The sequence below is a fragment of the Phaethon lepturus genome, unplaced genomic scaffold (genome assembly GCF_000687285.1).
Source record: "Phaethon lepturus isolate BGI_N335 unplaced genomic scaffold, ASM68728v1 scaffold16150, whole genome shotgun sequence".
NCBI classification, from domain to species: Eukaryota; Metazoa; Chordata; class Aves; order Phaethontiformes; family Phaethontidae; genus Phaethon; species Phaethon lepturus.
The window spans coordinates 12,054-33,435 of record NW_010512769.1 but is presented as its reverse complement, the minus strand read 5'-3'; the positions used below and the strand labels follow the sequence as shown (position 1 = coordinate 33,435).

The following is a 21,382-nucleotide window of genomic DNA, read 5'->3' as shown; positions in this document are numbered from 1 at the left end:
TCTGCAACAGAGATTGTGACACCTGCAAGTGAAGTGGCCTGTGGTACAAACAAGATGGCCCTCTTTCACTCCCCTGTTCCTAGTAGCCTGTGACATGTGTTTTAGTTTTCGGACTTTCACTTACTAGGATAAACAAAGAGACCAAAACTTGAATACTTGAATGTATCTACGACAGAGAAGAAAAAAACCCTAATTTTTGTAGCAACTACAAAACACTAATTCTTCCACTGTAGTTTGGATTCAGTGAGAAAGAAGTTTGTCTGCAGATAAAATAACTCCACAACTCAGAAAAGCAATTATTACTAGGAAGGAGAAAGCCTACCTAATGAGATTGCAGACTCCAACACAAGGAATGCATTAAGCGTGGTGAGGAAAATGCACAACAAGGAAGAGGCATTTTAGTTTTTCCAGAATGTCTGCTTCTCACATTGGTTGAAGAGTTTTGGAAAGGCAGTCAGTCAAGGATGCAACAGTAGAAGAGGTATCCTCACACTCCCCTGACAGCATCAGCTATAGCCACAACACAAGTTTGTAAAGGCAGAGAATGACCATGACAGGAACAGGTATGTCCCATAGTAGATGCAAACAAAAAACACTTCGGCTTCGTTAAAGCATAAGTAGTTTAAGAATGCACAAGCCCGGTGTTGGGACCCTCAGCAGCATAGTGAATGTTAAATGCTAAGAGTGTTAAATGCTAAAACACCTGAGACTACTTCAGGTCCTGCATAACATTAAGTATTGCTCATGTTAATTCATGTTTTGCCATTTCAATGAACTGTTAAATACAGTTAAGATTCAAAATACATGACAGACTTATCATGGAATGAAAATTACAGAACTAAAGGCCACTAAAGAATGTTGGCAAATTACTAGTGGAGTTTCTCTCTCAGTATTGGTTAAATATTATCTGGAAAATAAGTATTGAAGCAACTTGTTCTCACTAGCATAATTGTGTCCTTGGTGCATTCCCTCCTTTTCTTTCAATCCCCAACCCAATGACCAAATCCACATAGGTAACACAAGAAAACAAAAAGGTAGTTGTATGAAGACAGAGGGTCCTCCACAAAACCAAGATTTGTTTATGATAGTGCAAAACTTAAACAACACTCTGACAGTCTCACATGCTCTGTCAGAGGTGATGTGCACAAGTCACCTAAATATAAACCCTTATTCAATCAGACTAAACATCTGTGAGGGGCCGATCTCCTCATGATGAACCTTGGGACTTAACATACACTGTCTGACAATCCTCTGTCAACCCATCACAGACCATGGAAGTACTGTATCCCCCATTAGCTGGAAAAGGCCTGTGGCTCTGATCTAATTTGGATATTACAATACTCCCACCCATTAAGAGGTACAAACCAAAACCAGGTCAAATTACATTCACAAGCTACTCAATTCTAGTAAATACCCACATGTGACTTTCTGTAATTAATACAAGTAAGATGTAAAGAACTTCTCTGACTAATATTTATTAAGTTCCACAAGACATGAACTGTCTCCAACAGCACTCACATTCCTCACAGAGGCTCAAACACTACCACAAAGTAAACAGTCATGCCAGATAAGGTTTGAAGCAGCTTAGAGGATTCCTACAGTTCCTCATGTCCTACACAAATTTAAGGCATAAATGATCCTGCCACGGGGCTCTGTGCAGGACTCAAGCCTCAAGTTCCATCTCATTTTTGTCAAAAAGGGATTCTAACTAAAGTGCCAAACATATAGTTCATCCATAGAACACTAACTAGCAGTTCAGAAGTACCATAGGAATTCTAAGAATAAGATAGATGCAAGACTTAATTTCAGCAATCACCATAATCTAAACAATTGTTGAGAAGAGCATATGAACTGAACAGCATCTTTTCAGACAGCAAGTACTCACTGTGGTATACTTCAGAAGCTGCCAGATAAGCTCTGCAAATGTGGCTGGATGTACAGTTACTGCTTTACTCCTTGAACACTACACTTACTATGGAACCACAGGAAATCACACAAAGCAAAAAGCCACACACACCTGCTAGGTAAGAGAAATAAAAACAAGGTGCAGGCACAAAATAAGCCGTTCCATATTAAAAAGACAATTTTAGATAGTCCTAATCCACCACTAGATAAAGGGAAAATGGCACAAGATGAAATTCAAAACAGTAATAAAACTTCCAGTGGCCTTTAAGAAAGAAACCACTTGCAAGAGCACGAAGAGGAAACTTCTTCAAACATAATTGACTGATGGAGGCACAACAATCCAGAAAGTCCTGTGAAGGCAAGAGCACAAGAAACTGAAGTGCAGAACCAATGTAAGGTACAATCAAAATATAGTATCAGAGCACGATCTAATACAGGAACACAGGCATGGGAAAGTAGTGCTTATAACTTTGTCAAAGGTAAAGAAGAATTTAAGTGTTACCTGTCAAAAGAAGAAAAGTAATTTCTCTGCTGCAAGACTTAAATCTAAGCAAAAACTGGCAGAATTGAAGACAAGTAATTAAGTACCTTGGAGTTTATAAATAGTAGAGCTGTCAAAGGCAAGGAATCTGCAGAATATTTCCATGTTTTACCACACAGTAAATTTCGTTTAACAAGATACCACAAAAGGAACAGAAGTAGGACTGAAGAGGAAGGGAGAAGATCAGTTCCACAGAAGGTAGCAGGTACAAGGAGATAAAGAACAGAGGCCTGCAAGACAGCACATGCCAAAAATAAAATGGAGAGCAGTTGCTTAAAAGTTGTAGCTCATCATGTTACTTCATACATGGAATTCCCATAGTTCTCCTAAGCTGCTAACAAGTCACCGCTTTTCATCATGCAACAGTTCATTCCCCTTGCACACCTCCTCGTCTTCTCTTGAGTCACTGTTGTTACCCCAGGGTGAAAAGATTGATGCTACTGTGTCAACCGCTTGTGTAGAAAGCTTAAGGACAAACGAAAGCTGCATAGCTTTTGCTACCTTTTGAAAATAGAGTGCCTGGCCTAAGCCACACACAGGAAGTTTAGACAAATTAAGTGTAAGAGCAAACAGCTAAAAATGCACTTGAAGTGGCTACAGAGGTGCAAGATCTACAGATCTAACTTATCTGACCATTACAAACATTTTAGAGCAGCACTATGAAAAAGTTAACACTCAGTGACAGAAAAACATGTTGCAAGCAATAAACTTCACAAGCCATTGTGAAGTATCCCAATTAAAGGGCCACAAACCCTCCTTTAGAAGCTCTAGTTCAGTTATGGTATTCAGCAGTGACTTACCTGTTCTCCCTAGAATTAAGAAGAAACTTTTACACTGCATAAAATTTTATTATGAGTTAAAAATCTATGAATCAGAGACTGATTAATATTGATCATATAAAGGTACTAGAAGCATTTGGAATGGGACTGAAAATCTGATGAAAAGAATCACACACTAGGTATCTGAGAACACATACATAAAAACAGGGGAGTATTCTTCCAAGTAATGCAGGGCAAAGGAGACAAACACTGCAGATCCTCTCGCTTTGCCTTGAGGGCATAGGATTCCACCTGAAAACTAAACTGCAGAAGAGCTCATACATTATTTCCCTGCAGTTTTTCTTCTCACCTCCTTTCCCTTTATTTGTACTGTTCACCACTCCAACCTTTTTCTTCCTCTCTTATTCATGGAGGCCCTATCTACTAAGTCAATTCATTCATTCTGAACCATGCAAGCCCTAGTCCATATCTCTCCACCCTGTTCCAGCCCCCACCTGCTCATCTCGCCCAAGCTTTCAGAATCTAAAATACAGCAGGGAAAGTAGTACCTATGGACAGGCTTCTGCCCCCAAAATTCTCATTTCTAGTACATGATTACTAAAGTAACTTTTATATTACTATCATTCACAAAACTTCAGGGCTAGCTACCAGCTATCAGAGCTCATACTTGGAAAAGTATGCTGAATTTTATCATTTCTGGAATAAGCTCCTCATCTTTCATTTAGAACTTTTACCAGCACAATTTTAATATTTTTTTTTTTTTTTTTTTTTTTTTTACTCACTTGGACACAGACTGGATAACTTTAGAAGATGTATCCTTAATATTAGTGAAAAATCGCTCTGTTCCACCCCTCAGAATATCAAAGAACCCTCCATAAGTCTGGTCACATTCCGCAACGGTCAGGCCTAGAGTAGTCGAATAAAAATAATTGTACTTTAAGTCATATCCTGGAATGGGCTCCATACTAAAGCAAGTTGCCTAAGCAGCTGGAAGTGAATGCACATACAGGCTATGCCTTGCTCACAGTTCTAAAGTTCTCGTTAACTATGACCCGTGCAAAAAAATAGTACTTCCTGCGGTCACAAAGTAAATTACTTAACACTTGTTTAATTGATTGTTTGCATTTAAGAGAAAATAAGGTAAAAAAATTCTGAAAGTAAAGCATTTATTTCATATTGCCAGTGCAGCAGATTACTGTCTTTTTTTAGTATCACTCTCAAAGTGCAGCTTATCATTAGCAAATCTACTTAAGCATCCCCAGCAGAGACATTTCAGTGCAGGGTTTCAGAAGCAGCTGGCCTAATTCAGTTACTTTCTAAGCACAACATCCCCAGATAGCACAGCATCCCAGCATAACATCCCTATTAACACGACTGTATATAACAAACAGTACTCATTCTTGCACAAAGCAGATGGCCAGAGAGCCTTTTGATTATAATCCTATTAGGAAGCTGGATTCTTCCAAGGAAATTGATATACAGATAACATTACTGCAATAAATATTACCCCATCCTAAAAGTTTCCCTGAAACATTAATATCCCCTGTCTCACTGCCAATTCAGCATAAGTAATGTCAAGTAAGAAATATCAAGCTGGAAGGAAAATTGAATACAATATGAAATATTCCCTTGATACCTTCTACATGAATTGTAATGTTCCATATTCACATGTGATATATGATAAGATGGATGCAGAAATTATCTTTTAATAAGAAATTAGATGCAAGTAAGTATCAAGTTTCTCATTTTCTTTATTAAGTGCAAATATTTTCAACTGAATGAACTCTGGAATACCTATTTTTACAGAATGGGTATGTCAGCTTTTAATTGTGTCATGAGATGTGTTTTAGTTGACACAATTTAGTAGTTCCAGTCCAACTACTGTTTTTCCTCACATAGAACCACAACTCCTCTGACTGGATAACAAATAAACTGAGTTTAGGCTGCTGCTTTTTCCTTTTGAGGCTGTCAGACATGAGTCTTTTGGAAGTGACGAAACTAAACAGCTTTAGACTATGATCACTCTGTTCAATGCACTTCAAACTATCAAAAAGGGGACCAGAAGTCTTTTTTGGGGGGAGAGAGGAGGGAGAGGTGAACCCCAGATGCTTACAGAAGCATTTCTTCCTCCTACAGGCTTCTCACAGGCTAAAATAAATACATGTCAGGTCAGTAACTCCTTAGTATTAATGAATTACTCTGGTCCATAGTCAAAATCCCCGCAAGTGCTTCTGCATTTATTGGCCTACCTCAGCCATTAGACACCAAAAAGACCAAGCATAAAGTTATACCAAAAGCCACAGAATGGCTACTATCTTTTTAAGCTGTAACGTATCTGATGTAAGTAGCCCTTGGAAAGCAAAAGACGACTGTCACTTTCTTACACCAAGGATCCAATATTGTGCACAAACTCAGGATATGTACTAATTGCAGTAACTTCTGCCACAAAGTAACAAGGTTTCAGTTAAAAAACAGCACTTCTGAGATTTTTAACAGTTAAATTTAAATTCCTCTTAAATTCTCCTCTTTGCGCAAGACACTTTCAAGTATAGTTGCCTCATTGAATCAGAAAGTTTTTGGTTTAAAATAAGCAATTTTTATTCATTTGTCATAATATGAAGACTACTTTATCTACAGCTCCTGTTCTTAGGAGCATTATTGTTTATTGTGTCCACCACTTTCATTAAGTTTAAGTTCACTTGTTTCAACTCTCCCACCTCTACAGGTCAGTAATGCATTTTGATTTCAATTGCTTTACATAGGAAACCCAATTTATCTTGCCCAGCAATGACCTTGAGAAATTCACATTTGCATGTATCAATATACATTCAAACCCTGCAAAAAATAAAAGAAGGTTAGAAACAGTGATATAAATGCAAAATAGCTAGTAATTGTGCAAAATGTCTAAAATGCCAAAATGATTTTTTTTGCACACGTACAACATATGCAGTTGGTTTTACGCTAAGATGATGTTTCTTTCTGCTGTTTCTTTCTGCACTTACCTGCATTGTACATATTGTTGAGCTGTCCTGCTGGCTTCGAGCTCTGTAAAATGGAAGTCACAGATGACCGAGGCTGAGCATTGTTCCCATAGCCTCCATTTTGCTCCAGGAGCTGAGGAGATTAATACTCACCATGAGTATTTTCTTGCCAATTTAGCCAACTTGTTATGCTTTGTAAATTACTTTTACTTGGTGAGAACAAGCAAGCTGAATCTCAGGAGAAAGCCAGGAAGTTAAGACGCACTAAGTGATTCACTTGAAGTATTTTACAAATTAAGCAAACAGAAGACACCTCAGTGGGTTTCACATCAGTGTAGGCAGTGCCTTCCTATACTAGATTTTTTTTTTGTGCAAGTTAACTATGATTAGATAGAACATGTCGAACAGCACCTGCATTCTAAAGAGTGATCCAAGGTCATGAGAAGTTTTTCAACAAGCAGTTAAGAACAACTAGATTCCTTTAATATCATGCAAGCTCTGTGCTCTAAAAGGCCTACTTTCAAAGATCCTACAAGTGACACTGATAAACTGAAGTGAATTTGAAAACAAGTTAGTGTGAAATTTTCAAAAAACTAAGGAACAGGGGACCTGCTCTGACATCTGCTACTAAACTCACAGTCACTGGGTAAGAGAGGAGAGAAAGGAGACCTAATCAGTAATACTCCTTATGAGACAATCTTTACCTCTGTGATGGGGGATTTAGGATTCACATTCCTAGCTGCTGCAATCTCCTGCAGTTGATTCACAAGTTCACTGATTGACAATCTCTCCTCTGGGTTCACCTTCAAAGTGGAGCCTAAAAAAGGAGATTCAGACAACGTAACAGAAACCCTTCAGAGCTTTTCTTGGAGGAAAGATTAGTCATTTCTTCAGAGGACTCCAGCAACAAGCTATCAAACGCATTAACAGAGTAGAGCAACTGCTAAATCCACATCCAAATATCACTGTCATAACAGGTATTACTATATTTCAAAGAATACACTTTAGAGTTAATTAATGAATTAGCTCGGAAGTAAGTTTATATCTAATACTGTTGGAGCTGTAGACATATTTCTGGCACTGAAATTAAAGTTACCAGTAATCTATTTGAAATTTAAAGAATATAATCTCTAAAGCAAATTCAAAGAAATCAGATCAAAACACTAGTTGTTCCTATGGTCTAATTCAGATCCTAAGCAAGACAAGGAACAGCACTAAAAAACCCAAAGTTTCATCTAAACTTTTCAAGTTTTTTGACAATGGATTAAATTTTTAATAAAACAAGACAGCTGCTGCAGTTAACCTTTTGCCCCATCACATACCAATAACATTTAACTATCGGTAATACGACATCGTCAATAGTGAGATGTATCCATAAAGACATCAAATTAAATAACATGGTAAACTTACGAATGAGATCATGAAACACAGAATAGCAGGTGTCATTTTGTGGCATGACATATTTTCCATTGACTATGCGAAGTTTAGCTCCATCTTCAAATGGATGTTGTCTAAAGCACAGCAAGTACAGGATACAGCCCAGAGCCTACACAGAGATAAAGGCAGAAATATTTCATAGAATCTCAAAATCATTTAGGTTGGAAAAACCCTTAAGATCATAGAGTCCAACTGTTAACCTAATGCTGACAAGTCCACCACTAAACCATGTCCCTAAGCACCACGTCTACACATCTTTTAAATACGTCCAGGGATGGTGACTCAACCACTTTCCTGGGCAGCCTGTTCCAATGTTTGACCACTCTTTCAGTAAAGACATTTTTCCTAATACCCAATCTAACCCTCCCCTGGAACAACGTGAAGCCATTTCGTCTTGTCCTGTTGCTTGTTACTTGGGAGAAGAGACCAAAAGCCACCTCACCACAATCTCCTTTCAGGTTGTAGAGAGCAGTAAGATCTCCCCTCAGCCTCCTTCTCTCCAAGCTAAACAATCCCAGTTTCCTCAGCCGCTCCTCACAGAACCTATGCTCCAGGCCCTTCACCAGCTTTGCTGCTCTTATTCCCTAGTCCTGTTGGCCATACAGGCCTGGCTGATACAAGCCAGGATGCTATTGGCCTTCCTGGTCACCTGGACACACCACCAGCTTATATTCAGTCAGCTGTTGACCAACACCCCCAGGTCCTTTTCCACCAGGCATCTTTCCAGCCACTCTTCCCCAAAGTTGTTATGACCCAAGTGCAGGACTCAACACTTAGCTTTGTTGAACCTCATACAGCTGGCCTCAGCTCATCAACCCAGCCTGGCCAGAACCCTCTGTAGAGCCTTCCTACCCTCAAGCAGATCAATACTCCCACCCAACTTGGTGTTTTCTGCAAACTGACAGAGCGTGTACTCGATCCCCTCATCCAGGTCATAGATGAAGACATTAAAACAGAACTGGCCCCAGCACTGAGCCCTGGGGAACACACTTGTGACTGGCCACCAACTGGATTTAACTCCATTTACCACAATTATTTGGGCCCAGCCATCCATCCATTTTTTTACCCAATGAGCAGTATACAGATGTCACGGTGGTGTCACAGCAAGTAGAACATTGGTAGCTCGTGACACCAGCAGCTCAGGATGGGTATAAAAAGGGCTGTGCCAGCCCAGGCACGCTGATGAGCAGCCAGGTAAGCAAGGGTAGGGAGGGGAGGGCACAGTGGCAGGGGCTGCCAGTGGTGACAAAGTGGCTGCTTTGTACTACAGTTGAATGTCCAGACAGGGAAACAAACAGACCACAGCACACTCCCGTCCACTTCCTCCTGTGCCACTGTGCTGGAGAGTTGTTAGCAGTCTACAGTACTGATAACACCAACTCCTGCCCCACTGTGGTCTTACAGGGAGCTGGAAGCTCCCCAAAGCCACAGGCCCAGGGAGCTCTCTGCCCTTTTTCAGTGGGTATCCTGGGACTGAGCTCCTGGCACTAGCCCTAGTGTTGTAACGGCTGTATCAGTGGGCAGAATACTGGTGGTGGCCAGCATTTTTGGGCCAGGATGGGTGTTTCCTGGCCATCAGGGAGGCATGGAATGGACAAGCTTGGTATGAGGCTGGGAGAGCCCCAGGCATGGAGGCAGCCACCCTCACCACCAACAGAGGGTGGCTGCCTTACTTGATGTCAGGAGTCTGACAGTTACAGTCCCAGACAGGGACACAAGCAGACCATGGCATACTTCTGTCCTCTTCCTCCTCCACGACTCAAAGGTGTGTTGCAATTTTATACAAGGATATTGACCCAAGGATAAAGAAACACCTTATGCTGTACCTCTACACCTTATCCCATATCCTTTGATAGATAGCACCATGGTCCTACAGGAAGTTGGAAGGTCCCCACAGCTGTGGACAAAAGGAGCTCTCTAGCACCCACCTTCTTAGTCTAAAACTTACTAAAGACTGAAAAAAGTTTATAAATCCAAATTTTCCGATTCATGAACCCATTGGCTGATTCTTCTTGTTTGTACTATCTTTAATTCAAGGCAGTGATATTTAAAGCAGAATTTTAGACTATGAAATTAAGTTTCCTAATACTGCTTGCAAATCGCAGGTTTCAATCATCAACGCTGATTCATGCAACTCTATATATTCCCAGGGCTTTGGAGATCAGCTTCACACTCTTTTAGAAATAATTATTCTTGATGTTTCTCTGAGGACAGAACACTTGGCATGTCAATTAGAGAGGTCCAAGCAGCAATACTGCTCCTAAATAGATTTGTGGTAGTTTTTTCCCCTTTCATGGAAATTTTCAGTTTCAGGGATTCTCCTATTCCTGTCTTTTTAAAAAAATCATTAGAATAAATCCATTTTATGATTTTCACAATATACAAAAATAAGTAGTCTTGTAACACCAGATATGTTCAAGAACAGGATTTGAGACTTGAGACCTGTGCAACCTGACAAGGCAAAAACCACCAAAACCAGAAGTCAGTTTTGAATTCTAATCTCTGAATAGACCAGGTGTTATGGATCAGTTAGAATAATTTCACCTGTTACTTAAGTAAATGTAAGTTCACATATATTTTTTCGTATCAGTTAAAATATGAAACACTGGCAGAGTTATGCTACTATAGTAGAACCACGTTCTATCTGGCCTACTAAAGTTTGATGACAAAGCATCCAATACCTCCAAGAAAATGTTTGCACAACACACTGGAAAATTCCTCCTCAAAGTTTCTTCTGAACCCCAGCTTAGTTGCTTGATCATACAGGCTTTTATAGCCTCCACAAACAAAACAAGCCAGTGAAGACATTAGCTAAGAAATCTGCTCACTGCCTCCAGTCCTCTGCATGCGCTGTCTCCAACCTTCCTTGGTTGACAATTTATGCCAAGAACAGTTTCAAAGATTTGAAGTCTCAAAGGTTTGAGATTTAGTTACTCTAAAACACATACCGAGTCTCTCAATCCAAGGCCAGAAATAAACTGCATATATTAATTCTGTATTATTGTAAGGCAAGTACATTTTTGTCAGTCTGTTGATAAAAAACTGTGTCATGTACACACTGAAGCATCATACAGTCCACATTAATTAATCCAGCAGGGGAGTACAGGAAATATCAGCTACTCTGCCACAGAAATGCCCGTTTACAAAGAAGGCAGATCATAACTTCGTTGGAGGAATGAAACTACACCCTCTGCAGTCTGAGACACCAAGCACATCAGAAGACAGCATCCACAGCCACACACAGGAGAAGACCACAAAGGCAATCAGCTGAACACACAGGAAAAGAAGAGAGCACTTAGATTTGTTCTTTGCTTTAATTGCTACAGAATGTTTTTCATTCCCCTCTGCTTTATCTGTAACTTTGGATTGTAACAGTAATATATTCTGAATATTTTAAACACCAATTATGATTCAATTTGTCTAAACAGCCATTCTGGTTGCAGCAAGGCAATTCCTCAAAGCAAACACCATTCACATAGCCTCAGCATGGATACATTTAAGAGAAGAGCCATTTCCCCACAACATTGCCCTGAAGCTGCAGACAGTCCCTCTACAGAAGCTGCCTGGTTCAGTCTGTGCACTCACATGCCAGAAGGTAAAAAAGCAGCATAACAAAGTGGCCAAAAATGACTAAGAACTTTTTGACTTGCTACTGGGTCTTTACCAGCAGCTACTTTAACCTTCTCGTAAAACGACAGTGGAGTTTTGGGCAGGTTGTGGTAGTGTTTGGGGGGTGGGGGTGATTGTCTGAAACAAATCAGAATGCTCTTATTTTTCCACTGACCAGCTTCAGGCAATATGCAGCACACTTCAAATGATGAAAAGTTCTACAGTATAGCTGCAGGATGACACACAGGTATTACACCAAAGTACTTTCTGAACAGAATTAAACTACATGAAATCTAAAGAGATCATTCAAGCTCACACAGAATTAAAATCTGCAAGATGTCTTGTACTGACTAGAAAAATTTTTCATAAGATACTGGTAAGGACAACCCACCTTTGAAATTTTGCTCCTTAACAAACATATTCCAAAGCCCACTATTCTGCTTTTTCAGAAATTTGTAAGAGTAGGAGCATGTGAAGGCCCTTCCAAGCCAAAAGATAATTTCAATGGAGAATTTCAGTTCAGGAAATCGCATTAAATCCAGAAATGGGGAACAAAGGTATTTGTGTTTATTTTCTGACAATCTCTAGACTTAGGCAGGAAATGTACAGAAAGCAGCTGGCCAAGCCTAAAAACCTCTGATCTTACAATCAATATCTAAATTGCACTCCCATTGTGGAGTCTATGTGGTTGATAACTAATGTTTCATCTATGCTGCTGTTCTACGACATTTTTATCTCCATTATGCTTTTACGCTCGCAGTCACAAGCACACAGACCGCAACCATGAGTGTTACTCACCCTACTTGCTTTCTTCAGAAAACTGTTTTGTTTATCCTAACCACAAACTAGAGTATCAGTTATGCTTCCTGACACAGTGCCATATTCTATTGCCAAATACTTTGCATGTTTTCATTGAACCCAGAGTGTAAAGGAAAAAAACACAAAACATGTTCCAACAAAGGTATGGTAAATGGCACAGATCTTCCAAAGACACAGGAGGAGACAACCACCATGTTAACACTAACAGACAGTTATTCTAAACAAAAAATAAATTGCAACTGCGCTTTTGAGTGAAGCTTTTGTTAAATGCATTTCTAGCTTTGTGTTTAACTGGATGTAATCTTGCCAGAGACTGACAGTATTTAACACATGTGAAATGACCAAACGGTCAGAAAAATGTATTTTTCTTGGTGTTTCTTCAAATGTCAGAGGAAAGTCGCCAACAGCTGTAGAAGCTGAATAAGAGTTTCCACAATATCTTATAACTAAATTAAGAAATTGAATGACGTTCTGAGACTCAAAAGAAAAACTTTTGACGTACCAGTATTACATTTTCTCAATTTGTCCTTTGACACACTGCCAACGTACGTAACAGCCAAACAGCTTGACATCTGCCTCTAAAAAACATCCACTAAACTTAGTCCCTAAGCACAAATCACTGGGCAGTACCTCAATACTACTGCAGTATTACACAACTGAAAAAGCTACAAATGAGGATTTAATATTTAGCTTTAATTCTGGCTACAGATTTTTAGTGAATGTTAACAGTTTATCATTCTTTCAAAGCATGAATGATCTCTGGGTTGTTCTCATCCTTGCTATCTGTAAGTATTTTATTCAGACACAATACCTAGACATAGCCATTTGCAACTCAGTAATAGGCTGTCCCAGGATTACATGCATGGCAGAGTGTGAAAGGCAAGAATGGGAACCTACGGACTGTAAGTATTCTGTCCCTAGGGTGGCAAGATCAAGCTAGGTAACAGTTTCATCTTTGACATTCTACTGAATGTCAAAGAAATTTAGCATTGCCTCTCACAGTGGAAGTCAAGTTAGATCTGGGAGAAAACCTCAAATACTGCATCTCATTCTTTTTAATATTTAGATACACAGTTCATACCATTTAAGTTTATTTTGACATAAGACAGTCTATCCTATGTTTGTTTTGGTGCTTTTATTTATTTAATCAACAAATTAACATGAAGACTGCAAAATCAGTTTCACTATGACATAAGAAGCTACAATACAGCAAGAGAAAAATTTCTTACCCAAATATCCTGTTTTTCACCAATTGGGAAATTTGAATACAAGTCTATCATTTCTGGTGTCCTGTACAATGGCGTTGTATTCCTTGTGATCTACAGAAAACAGAATTTCTTGAAACAGAAACTTGAATAATTCAACCAAGGAAACAGCTCTCCATGAAGAATGGATAGCATTCTCACTTCGAAAATTAATTTCAGAAATACTTGTCAAGGCAGAAGCCATCAATTGAATCCTGCAATAGTCACAACAGCTTTGATATAAGGCTGGATAAAGATGGGTAGTACTCAAATAAGTAACATTGTGATATTCGAGTCCTTCCAAACCACAAAGCATGTAAAATAAAATTACTGTTCTACATGAGGCAAAGAGGAATATGAACACAAATACAGAAAATCCGCAATAAACCAAAAACTTAATTCATGCTCCGGTGTGTATTTCTGACTTCCTCATCACACTTAATGACAGTGCAAACACATCCAAAGAGTTAAGCTATGTTCACAAGGAGAAGAGACTTTTTCTACCATATTTTTGCATAGAATATACAAGGCAGTGGTATAACACCATCTTTTCTTCTCCAAAAACCCATGGCTTGCTCTCCAAGGATGCTGGATTCCAACACGGGTGGAGTTTAAAGACTCATGATATCAGAAGTGGCACACATGAATTTTAAGTGTCACTATTTCTCTATACTTACAAGTCTGAGTCTAGTTGATGTATTAGATTAGATCTACCAGCATTGCTCTCAACTCTTAACTAAGAACAAACACACTTTGCAAAAACACACTGCATGCTTGACACTGTCACTGCAGTCCTAAAGGCATTGCAATACTGCCTATTCAAATTCCGCTGAGCGGACCTGCTGCTTCTTTATGTATCATTCAACTGAGAAAAACAGATGAGAAGGTAGGAGTCACTTTGACATAACCAATTTTTTTACTTCTTGTCAAGAGTGCAATTAGAAGAAGCTCTAGTAAACATTTCTATTTTCACACCAGATTGCAGAATGGACACTGCTCAAGTTGAAGCAGCATTGGTATACGCAGCTACAAAACACAAGCTCTGATAACTGCAGACAGTGTCTGAACTCTGGCAACACAAATACAAAAGTAAAGCTTTAGAAACAACACCACAACTGAAAATCTTCAGTCATCTTGGAAGTCCCATGAATCAATATCACATTAATATTAACAGTTAAATGACTCCATTGTTGATATTAAGATTAATCACATTAAAATAGTCTCACCTCTTCTTCAACCAGTGCTCTTTTTTGTGCAGACCAGTTGTAGTCAGGATAGTAAGCTATAGTCGTAGCACTACCGAAATCACAAAGTTTAATCGTCCCTTGGTTACTAATAAGCAAGTTTTCCACCTTCAAAAAAAGGTAGAAGAATAATGTAAAAATGTCTTTTTTCTGTACACTAACATACATGCTTTTAAACATCAACTCATTTGTGCATATATATAAAAATACTCACTTTAGCCCATAATATTGTTTATAGGAACACAAAGATTTCAGAGAGTACTGTAGAAGTATATGGTAGTAATACAGCCAATTTTTAAAAGGAAGCACCAAAAACACTACAAGCAGGAAACATTCAAGAGAACAAGAAATAAACCGCAGGGAGAAAAAAAAAAAATAATTTCTTTGATGTCTAAGAGGCCAGTTTTTCAGAAGACCACTTGCAGAAGCAGTTATCTTGGAATCCAAGTATCTTCATGCATAAAACTGAACACTGTTAGCTTAATTGCAGCGGACTGGAGGTTAGAACTGCTGTAGATGCAAAACAGGAAGGTACTAGTAGAGAAGCAGGCTGCCAGGAGACACACAGAAAGAGGTGCCGTGACCCTGGGCAGAGACAGAAACCAGCTATTTGAGGACCATGTGCTGCCTGAATAGTTCATTTTTCTACTTCATAAAATCCAAACTGGATTGCTAAGTAAAATGGGGAAGAAACTTAAGGGGAGGGTAAAAGTAGGTATTGGGCAGAAGTATTGTGGGGTCATAACCACAAAAGGCTGAAAATTTTTATCTCTGTATGAAGTCAGGAAAAGGTGTAAAAGTTAAGAGGCAAATGAATAACGTTATAACACCACACTTCAGTTAACTAGGTTTGTCTCCCCTTTCCCTTTGAAACCGTAACATTTCTGGACTTTCTTCTGCAAAACCTGTTTTCAGAACAGCCTACTAGCCTCCCTTACACATGCCCCTTCCAACTTCTTCCACCATAAAAGTAATTTTGATTAACCTACAGGAAGACGTAAGCTCTGTTAATGATATGGTTAGAGTAACAATCTCAATAAGCAATCTGAATTCCCTTCTCTGTTGGATAACCTTTGCTTATCTTCATATACAATAAGAGGGGTGGGCATTCAACACCAATTTAAATTTATACACTAAAAATGGTCACAGCAGGACCAGAGATCAAGCTTCTGTGCACATATGTTCTGTTTTTGTGCTTTGGTAAAGGTTGCTAATAATGTAAAACATTCCATCTGATTATTCAGATTTTAACAGGCACTACAACCTGTGTTATACAGACTAGCTGTGTGCTGCATGGCAAATCCTGAAAAGATCAAATTCAGACAATTAAAATGTCAGAGAAGCACTGCTGTTTTACAAATCACCCTCTAACTTGCTTAGAATTTTTACAACTCTAACTAGCTGGTTTCTTCCAGTGCTGATTAGACGCATTTTAAGTGAGAACTTCATCCAAAGGGGTTCAGGAACAAGAATGAACTACACTGACAAGCAAGAAAAGGAAACCACAGGAAGACAGAAGCAGCCACCACTACGAAGGTGAACTTGTTCGGAAGCTGCACTGTTAGAAGTTCACAAATCCTTATACTTTTAGTCAAAATAATTGAGAAAAACCTGTCAGGACTCCACTCTACTGCCTGCCTGTGTGTCCCCCCCAGCCAACCCACCCGCCAAAAAAAGCTACACTAGCATCTCAGGTCTCCTTTGAGGTTGGCTCAAAACTCTGACCTACAGGTTTTTATGCTGCTGATCTAAGTTCATCCTTCTGGGAAGGGCAGCATCACTAACTGATCCCTGTTTGGCTCCTGATTGTAGTAAGAAAGAATTGTAAAAATTCAGCATTTAAATAAATATTGTAACACACCTTTAAATCTCTATGGATAATTGGAGGCTTCTGTTTATGCATATGCTGCACTGCTCTGCAGGTTTGATAAAAGATCTTCAAAACTGTGTCACAGGAGATAGGTCCTTTGGATTCTACTTTCTTTAAGAATTCCACCAGCTGTCCTGCAGAAAATCAAAGAAATTCACATAAGTGCACACAGAAGACCACAAATACTGAAAGCTTGGCATGAATAGACACTCTTCTTATCAAGGAACATTTATAGCCTTGAGTTGTAATATTAGATGGATCTTCTGAAAATGGCAAATCCACACCGACTGCAGTGCCAAAGAAAATGGTGTTCTAAGGAACTATTCCTCCTTTTTTCCTCTGAGTAGTCTCAAACAAAGAACTTAATGATTATCCCATATTTAAGATGAAGTTGAACTTCAGCCTCAAAGAACTTGATGCTTATCCTATAAAAGATGAAGCTGAAATCTACCTCCACTGAACTATGCTACCTTTAAGAGGCTTTCAAAGCTTCTAAGCTGTGAAGCACCCTGTGCAAAACAGCTGTCAGAAGCAACATGCACTGCTGGAAAAGAAATAAAGTTTACCTTTACACAGCTCCGTAAGCAGAAGAAACTCTGCCTGTCCCGTGTCCGATTCTTCTTTTCCTATAGATGCAGCAGAGCAGAACTGGACAATGTTTGGATGACCTGAAAGTTTTTTCTGGAGATAACATGTTCAAGGAAGATGACTGCCAAGTTTATTCATACTATTTTATACAGCAGTTCACAGACATCTCATTTGCAATGTTAGCTTAAAACCACAAAAAGCATTACAACTGCAATTAAAATACTAAGCAGAACAGGGAAACCATGCCTCAGCTGAAAAAAACAGACTTAAAAGAAGCCACTGAAAGTAATATAACGAAAAGTCAAAACATTTTTAAAAAATCCTTGTGATTAAGGCTCTGAGGAAACTGGACTTCATAACAGGTCTAGTTACTTTATTTTGTTTTTTGACAATGACTGCAAGGCATTACACAAGTAGCAGAGAGACCTTTTAATTATCAGCTGCTTCTCGAGCTGGCTGATCAAAAAAGGGCTATGGAATCAACACCTATATTTTCAAAGCAAGTATGTTATGCTTCAATTTCAGTAATTAAAATAAAATTCAAAACAAATAAAAGCTCTAAAAGAGCAAGGACTTACTTATCCTGCCATCATTAGTAAAAACGCTTCATACTAAACCTTTGTCATGTTTCACTTCCAGTTAAAAAATCCAAGGTATCATTTTTTTGAACTATGTGAAGGAGAGTAAAATGTAAGTTCCCTGCCTGGAAGTTACATTGCATCATGCCTATTTGTGTTGCCCTGATGTGTATCACTGTGCTCATATACTAAGACTCATGCCTATGAGACAAATACACACTATTTACAAGATGCATTCACCAAGTCTGAAAAGAAAAAGACATCATAAGTATAGCAAAGCTACAAAAAAAGGGCAAGCTGGATCCACTAGATTAGAATGAATCCAAAGTACTGTTTTACACCTTATGCATCTCTTCACAACCTTTTTCTCAGAGCTGCAGGAATTAATTCAGTTTCACAGTTATATCTTGGTACATTAGCAACAGTTAACCCTCATTCATGTCGTACATATGCTTTAATGAACCTCAGTTGTGAAAAAACATCCAAAGAACATGCAGTTCTTCACTCCTGGCAAGATGTAGTCAGAGTAGCTAGAAAATGTATAGCGCTATGGTAGTCCGTTCTTTGCAAGTGTACATCTAGTGAACAGTTTTTAGTGTAAGATTTTGCTCAACAAGCCAGTAATCATAAAAAGAAATACGTGAGTAGCTTAAATGAAGATCAGTGGTTTTGCCTCGTAACTCAAAATGAAGCTGAATAGTCGGAGTGGAAAACAAAACAGCATACCACAGCTTCTCACTGACTCTTGAAACAAACTGAGGGTCTTAGAGCAGGTGCTGGGGAGCAAATACTGAGTCTACTAAAGCCAAAAACTGAAAACACTCTGAGATTACATTATAACCTACCATCTAACATCACTGAAGACAAAAAGGACAGCAACGACACTGAGAAACATCTGCTTCCTGCTTCTGATGTATGTATTCTTAAGTCCTTTCAGTACTTAAAGAGGAGCTTATAAGAAATATGGGGACAGACTTTTTAGCAGGGCCTTTTGTGATAGGACACGGGGTAATGGTTTTAAACTGAAGAGGGTATGTTTAGACTAGATCTAAGGAAGAAATTTTTCACCATGAGGGTGGTGAAACACTGGCACAGGTTGCCCAGAGAGGTGGTAGATGCCCCATCCCTGGAAACATTCCAGGTCAGGTTGGACGGGGCTCTGAACAACCTGGTCTAGTTGAAGACGTCCCTGCTCATTGCAGGGGGTTTGGACTAGATGACCTTTAAATGGCCCTTCCAACCCCAACTATTCTGTGATTCTATGATTCTACTCAAATTCCCTCCTTTAATATTCAGTATTACTTTTTAACGCCAGATGCATCTGAGGCAGAAATTAAGAAACATTGAGAGTACAAGCAAAGTTTTGTGTAGTCAAAAAGGCAATAAACCCAGTGCACGTGAGGGAAGTCTACTTAAGATCTAAGTATCATCTGAATAGACGAAAGGTCTTTTGACCACAGTCACAGGACTGCAAGAAAGCCCAAATAAGAATTTCATTTCTTGCTAGACAGAGTACATGACAAAATCTACACTAGCTACAAAAGTTATCTGCACACATTAAATTCCCGTAATTTTTGAATAACTAAACTTGCTGGATGTTGGTGCCAGACTCATGACAAACCAGGAACCCAGACCTTCCTCAGAATGTCAGTCCTCTTAAGCAGTGTATGGCATAGGAATAACTGAAACTGTAAAGCAGTCCTCTGTTTCTCAGAAATGTTTCCATTAAATTGCCTAATATCAAACATAAAAATATGTTCCAGAAAAGGATACCATAAAACAAACTTCCTGAATGATGGCTTTGTTCTTTTCTTCTTCATTAGACAACAATCGCTATCAGAAAACAGAATAATTAAGATATAGTTATTATAACTTACAGAAAAACAGTGCACAGATTTTTTTTCCAAAACACAAAGGATAACTTATAGTCAAAAACCAAAGGAACTGTGATGGGACAGTAAAAAAAGTGGGCTTATTGTACATTTGTACATACTGCCATAAATACGACACCCAGTTTTTCAGCTACCTGTACTGTTCAGGTTTAGCAATAAGTGAGCCATCATAACTTTTGACACTCGTAAAGTAACTGCTCTGATAGTTTTCTGTTGCATAAAACACTGAAGTCTCCTGGCTACAGAATTATGCCCTGACAAGAAAAGATTCATCTTTCACGTCAAATAATTTGTAACAATCTTCAACCCACTCCAAATAAAACTTATTCCAAATTACATAGCCCAACTTTTTCAATGGTACCCAAGTAATCAGCAGTAAAATTAAGCATTGCTATTTCCGTATTGCTCGTATTGAGTCAACATTTGCCTAGAATCAATCTGAGCATTTGCTACAAGCCACCAGTCTTACAAAACAGAGGGAGTACAGTAATGGTTCACCTTCCATCTGTTATTTTAAATGAGGCTACTTCTGGATGACATTTTGAACACACTATATGGGTTTGGTCACATGTTTTGTTACTGTAGCGTGTGGTATGAAAGTCAAAAACCAGTCCAAGTCATTACCAGTGGTATAATGCCATCTTATCTCTCCCACCCTTTTAGACTACTAGTCTTCTCACTTTCTCTTCAAGATGGATGTCTTTGCACTGATACAGCCACATAACAACCCTACTCCAAAAATGAAGTTATTTTGTAGTGAACACAAGTGCCATGACTTTTTTAGCAGCAAAATACGGCAAAGTAAATGACTTCACTTTATTGTCCTTTCCATAAGACTTCAGTTTTTCAGCTGTTACATAACTATTAGAAGCCTTCAGAAAACAATAATCCAGCAGAGTGTCTCTGAAAAGCACGAGGCTGAATGTTTGATCAACGAGTCAAACTGTGGAACATTATTTTTAATACTGATGAAACTTACTCTGGAAGTATAAAGGTATGCTAACCACCAGGCTAAATCTGCTTCTGAGGGGTGAAAAAATCCTGTACGCCACTTCAGGTAAGTAGGGAAGATTCTTTTTACCCATGCAACAAAATGCTTGGGGCAGGGTAATGAATTTCTAGACCAAATGAAGACAAACAGCAGTAGTACCTAACAGAGCAATTCCCATCTTTGACATCTAAGTATAAAATGCAGGGTTCTAAAAGGAATGACGACTCTAAATATAAGTACAGTGTGCTACAAACACCACTTCATCATTGTGGATTTTTCCAAATGACTTGTTCAGTGGCGTACATCAAGGACTAACTGTCATGTTAAAGCATCAAGCAAAAAGACAGACCTTATAAATCTGTAGTGAAGTAAATTCATTTTACCTTCAAAGCATAATCTTTGCCACTTCCAAGATCCTGAGCTTCATACACAAAAGCAAAACCACCTACAAGAAGAAGGTACATTAAGTCAGTTTTTATTTCAACATTCAGATAAATCATTCTTTTTAAGTCTAACAGAGCTAATACATGAATTTAGATGCTTTTCTGAATGTAAGAAGTATACGTGATATTCAGTGGCTTGCCAGGAATCTAAGATACTCTCTTCCTTTCTTTTATACATGCCAGAAGCACACTGACTTTGTTACTTTCCTGCCTTTTGTTAGTCTGCACATGCAGATTCCCCACAACGCAATTTTTTAATGCGGGTCCTTATAAAACCAAGATTCAGTACAGACAATATTACCTAATTATTTGAATTAAACTAATTCTTGGGTTTACACTGTTAGTGTTCCTATAAAAATAGCAATTTCCATGGAAGATAAAATGTTAAGTATACACCTCCTCATACTTTTAGGATAATTGCCATGCTTCAAGCTTCATATTAAAAGCAGAAAGTGTTTTCA

General features: G+C 38.7%; 1 protein-coding gene across 1 annotated transcript in view; it reads right to left on the bottom strand.

Annotated features, from left to right (window-relative positions):
* GAK (cyclin G associated kinase) overlaps positions 1-20,919 on the bottom strand; it is a gene marked incomplete at its 3' end in the record, with an annotated part of 44,987 nt that extends 24,068 nt beyond the window's left edge. Inside the window, exons 1-10 of the mRNA XM_010288137.1 lie at positions 20,862-20,919; positions 19,369-19,428; positions 16,996-17,110; positions 16,421-16,563; positions 14,542-14,667; positions 13,301-13,390; positions 7,617-7,752; positions 6,911-7,023; positions 6,228-6,339; positions 4,008-4,131 (exon numbers count right to left, since the gene is read on the bottom strand). Coding sequence (XP_010286439.1) covers positions 4,008-4,131; positions 6,228-6,339; positions 6,911-7,023; positions 7,617-7,752; positions 13,301-13,390; positions 14,542-14,667; positions 16,421-16,563; positions 16,996-17,110; positions 19,369-19,371 — 962 coding nt within the window. The remainder of the gene's footprint in view (positions 1-4,007; positions 4,132-6,227; positions 6,340-6,910; positions 7,024-7,616; positions 7,753-13,300; positions 13,391-14,541; positions 14,668-16,420; positions 16,564-16,995; positions 17,111-19,368; positions 19,429-20,861) is intronic.
* Positions 20,920-21,382: the final 463 nt, after the last annotated feature.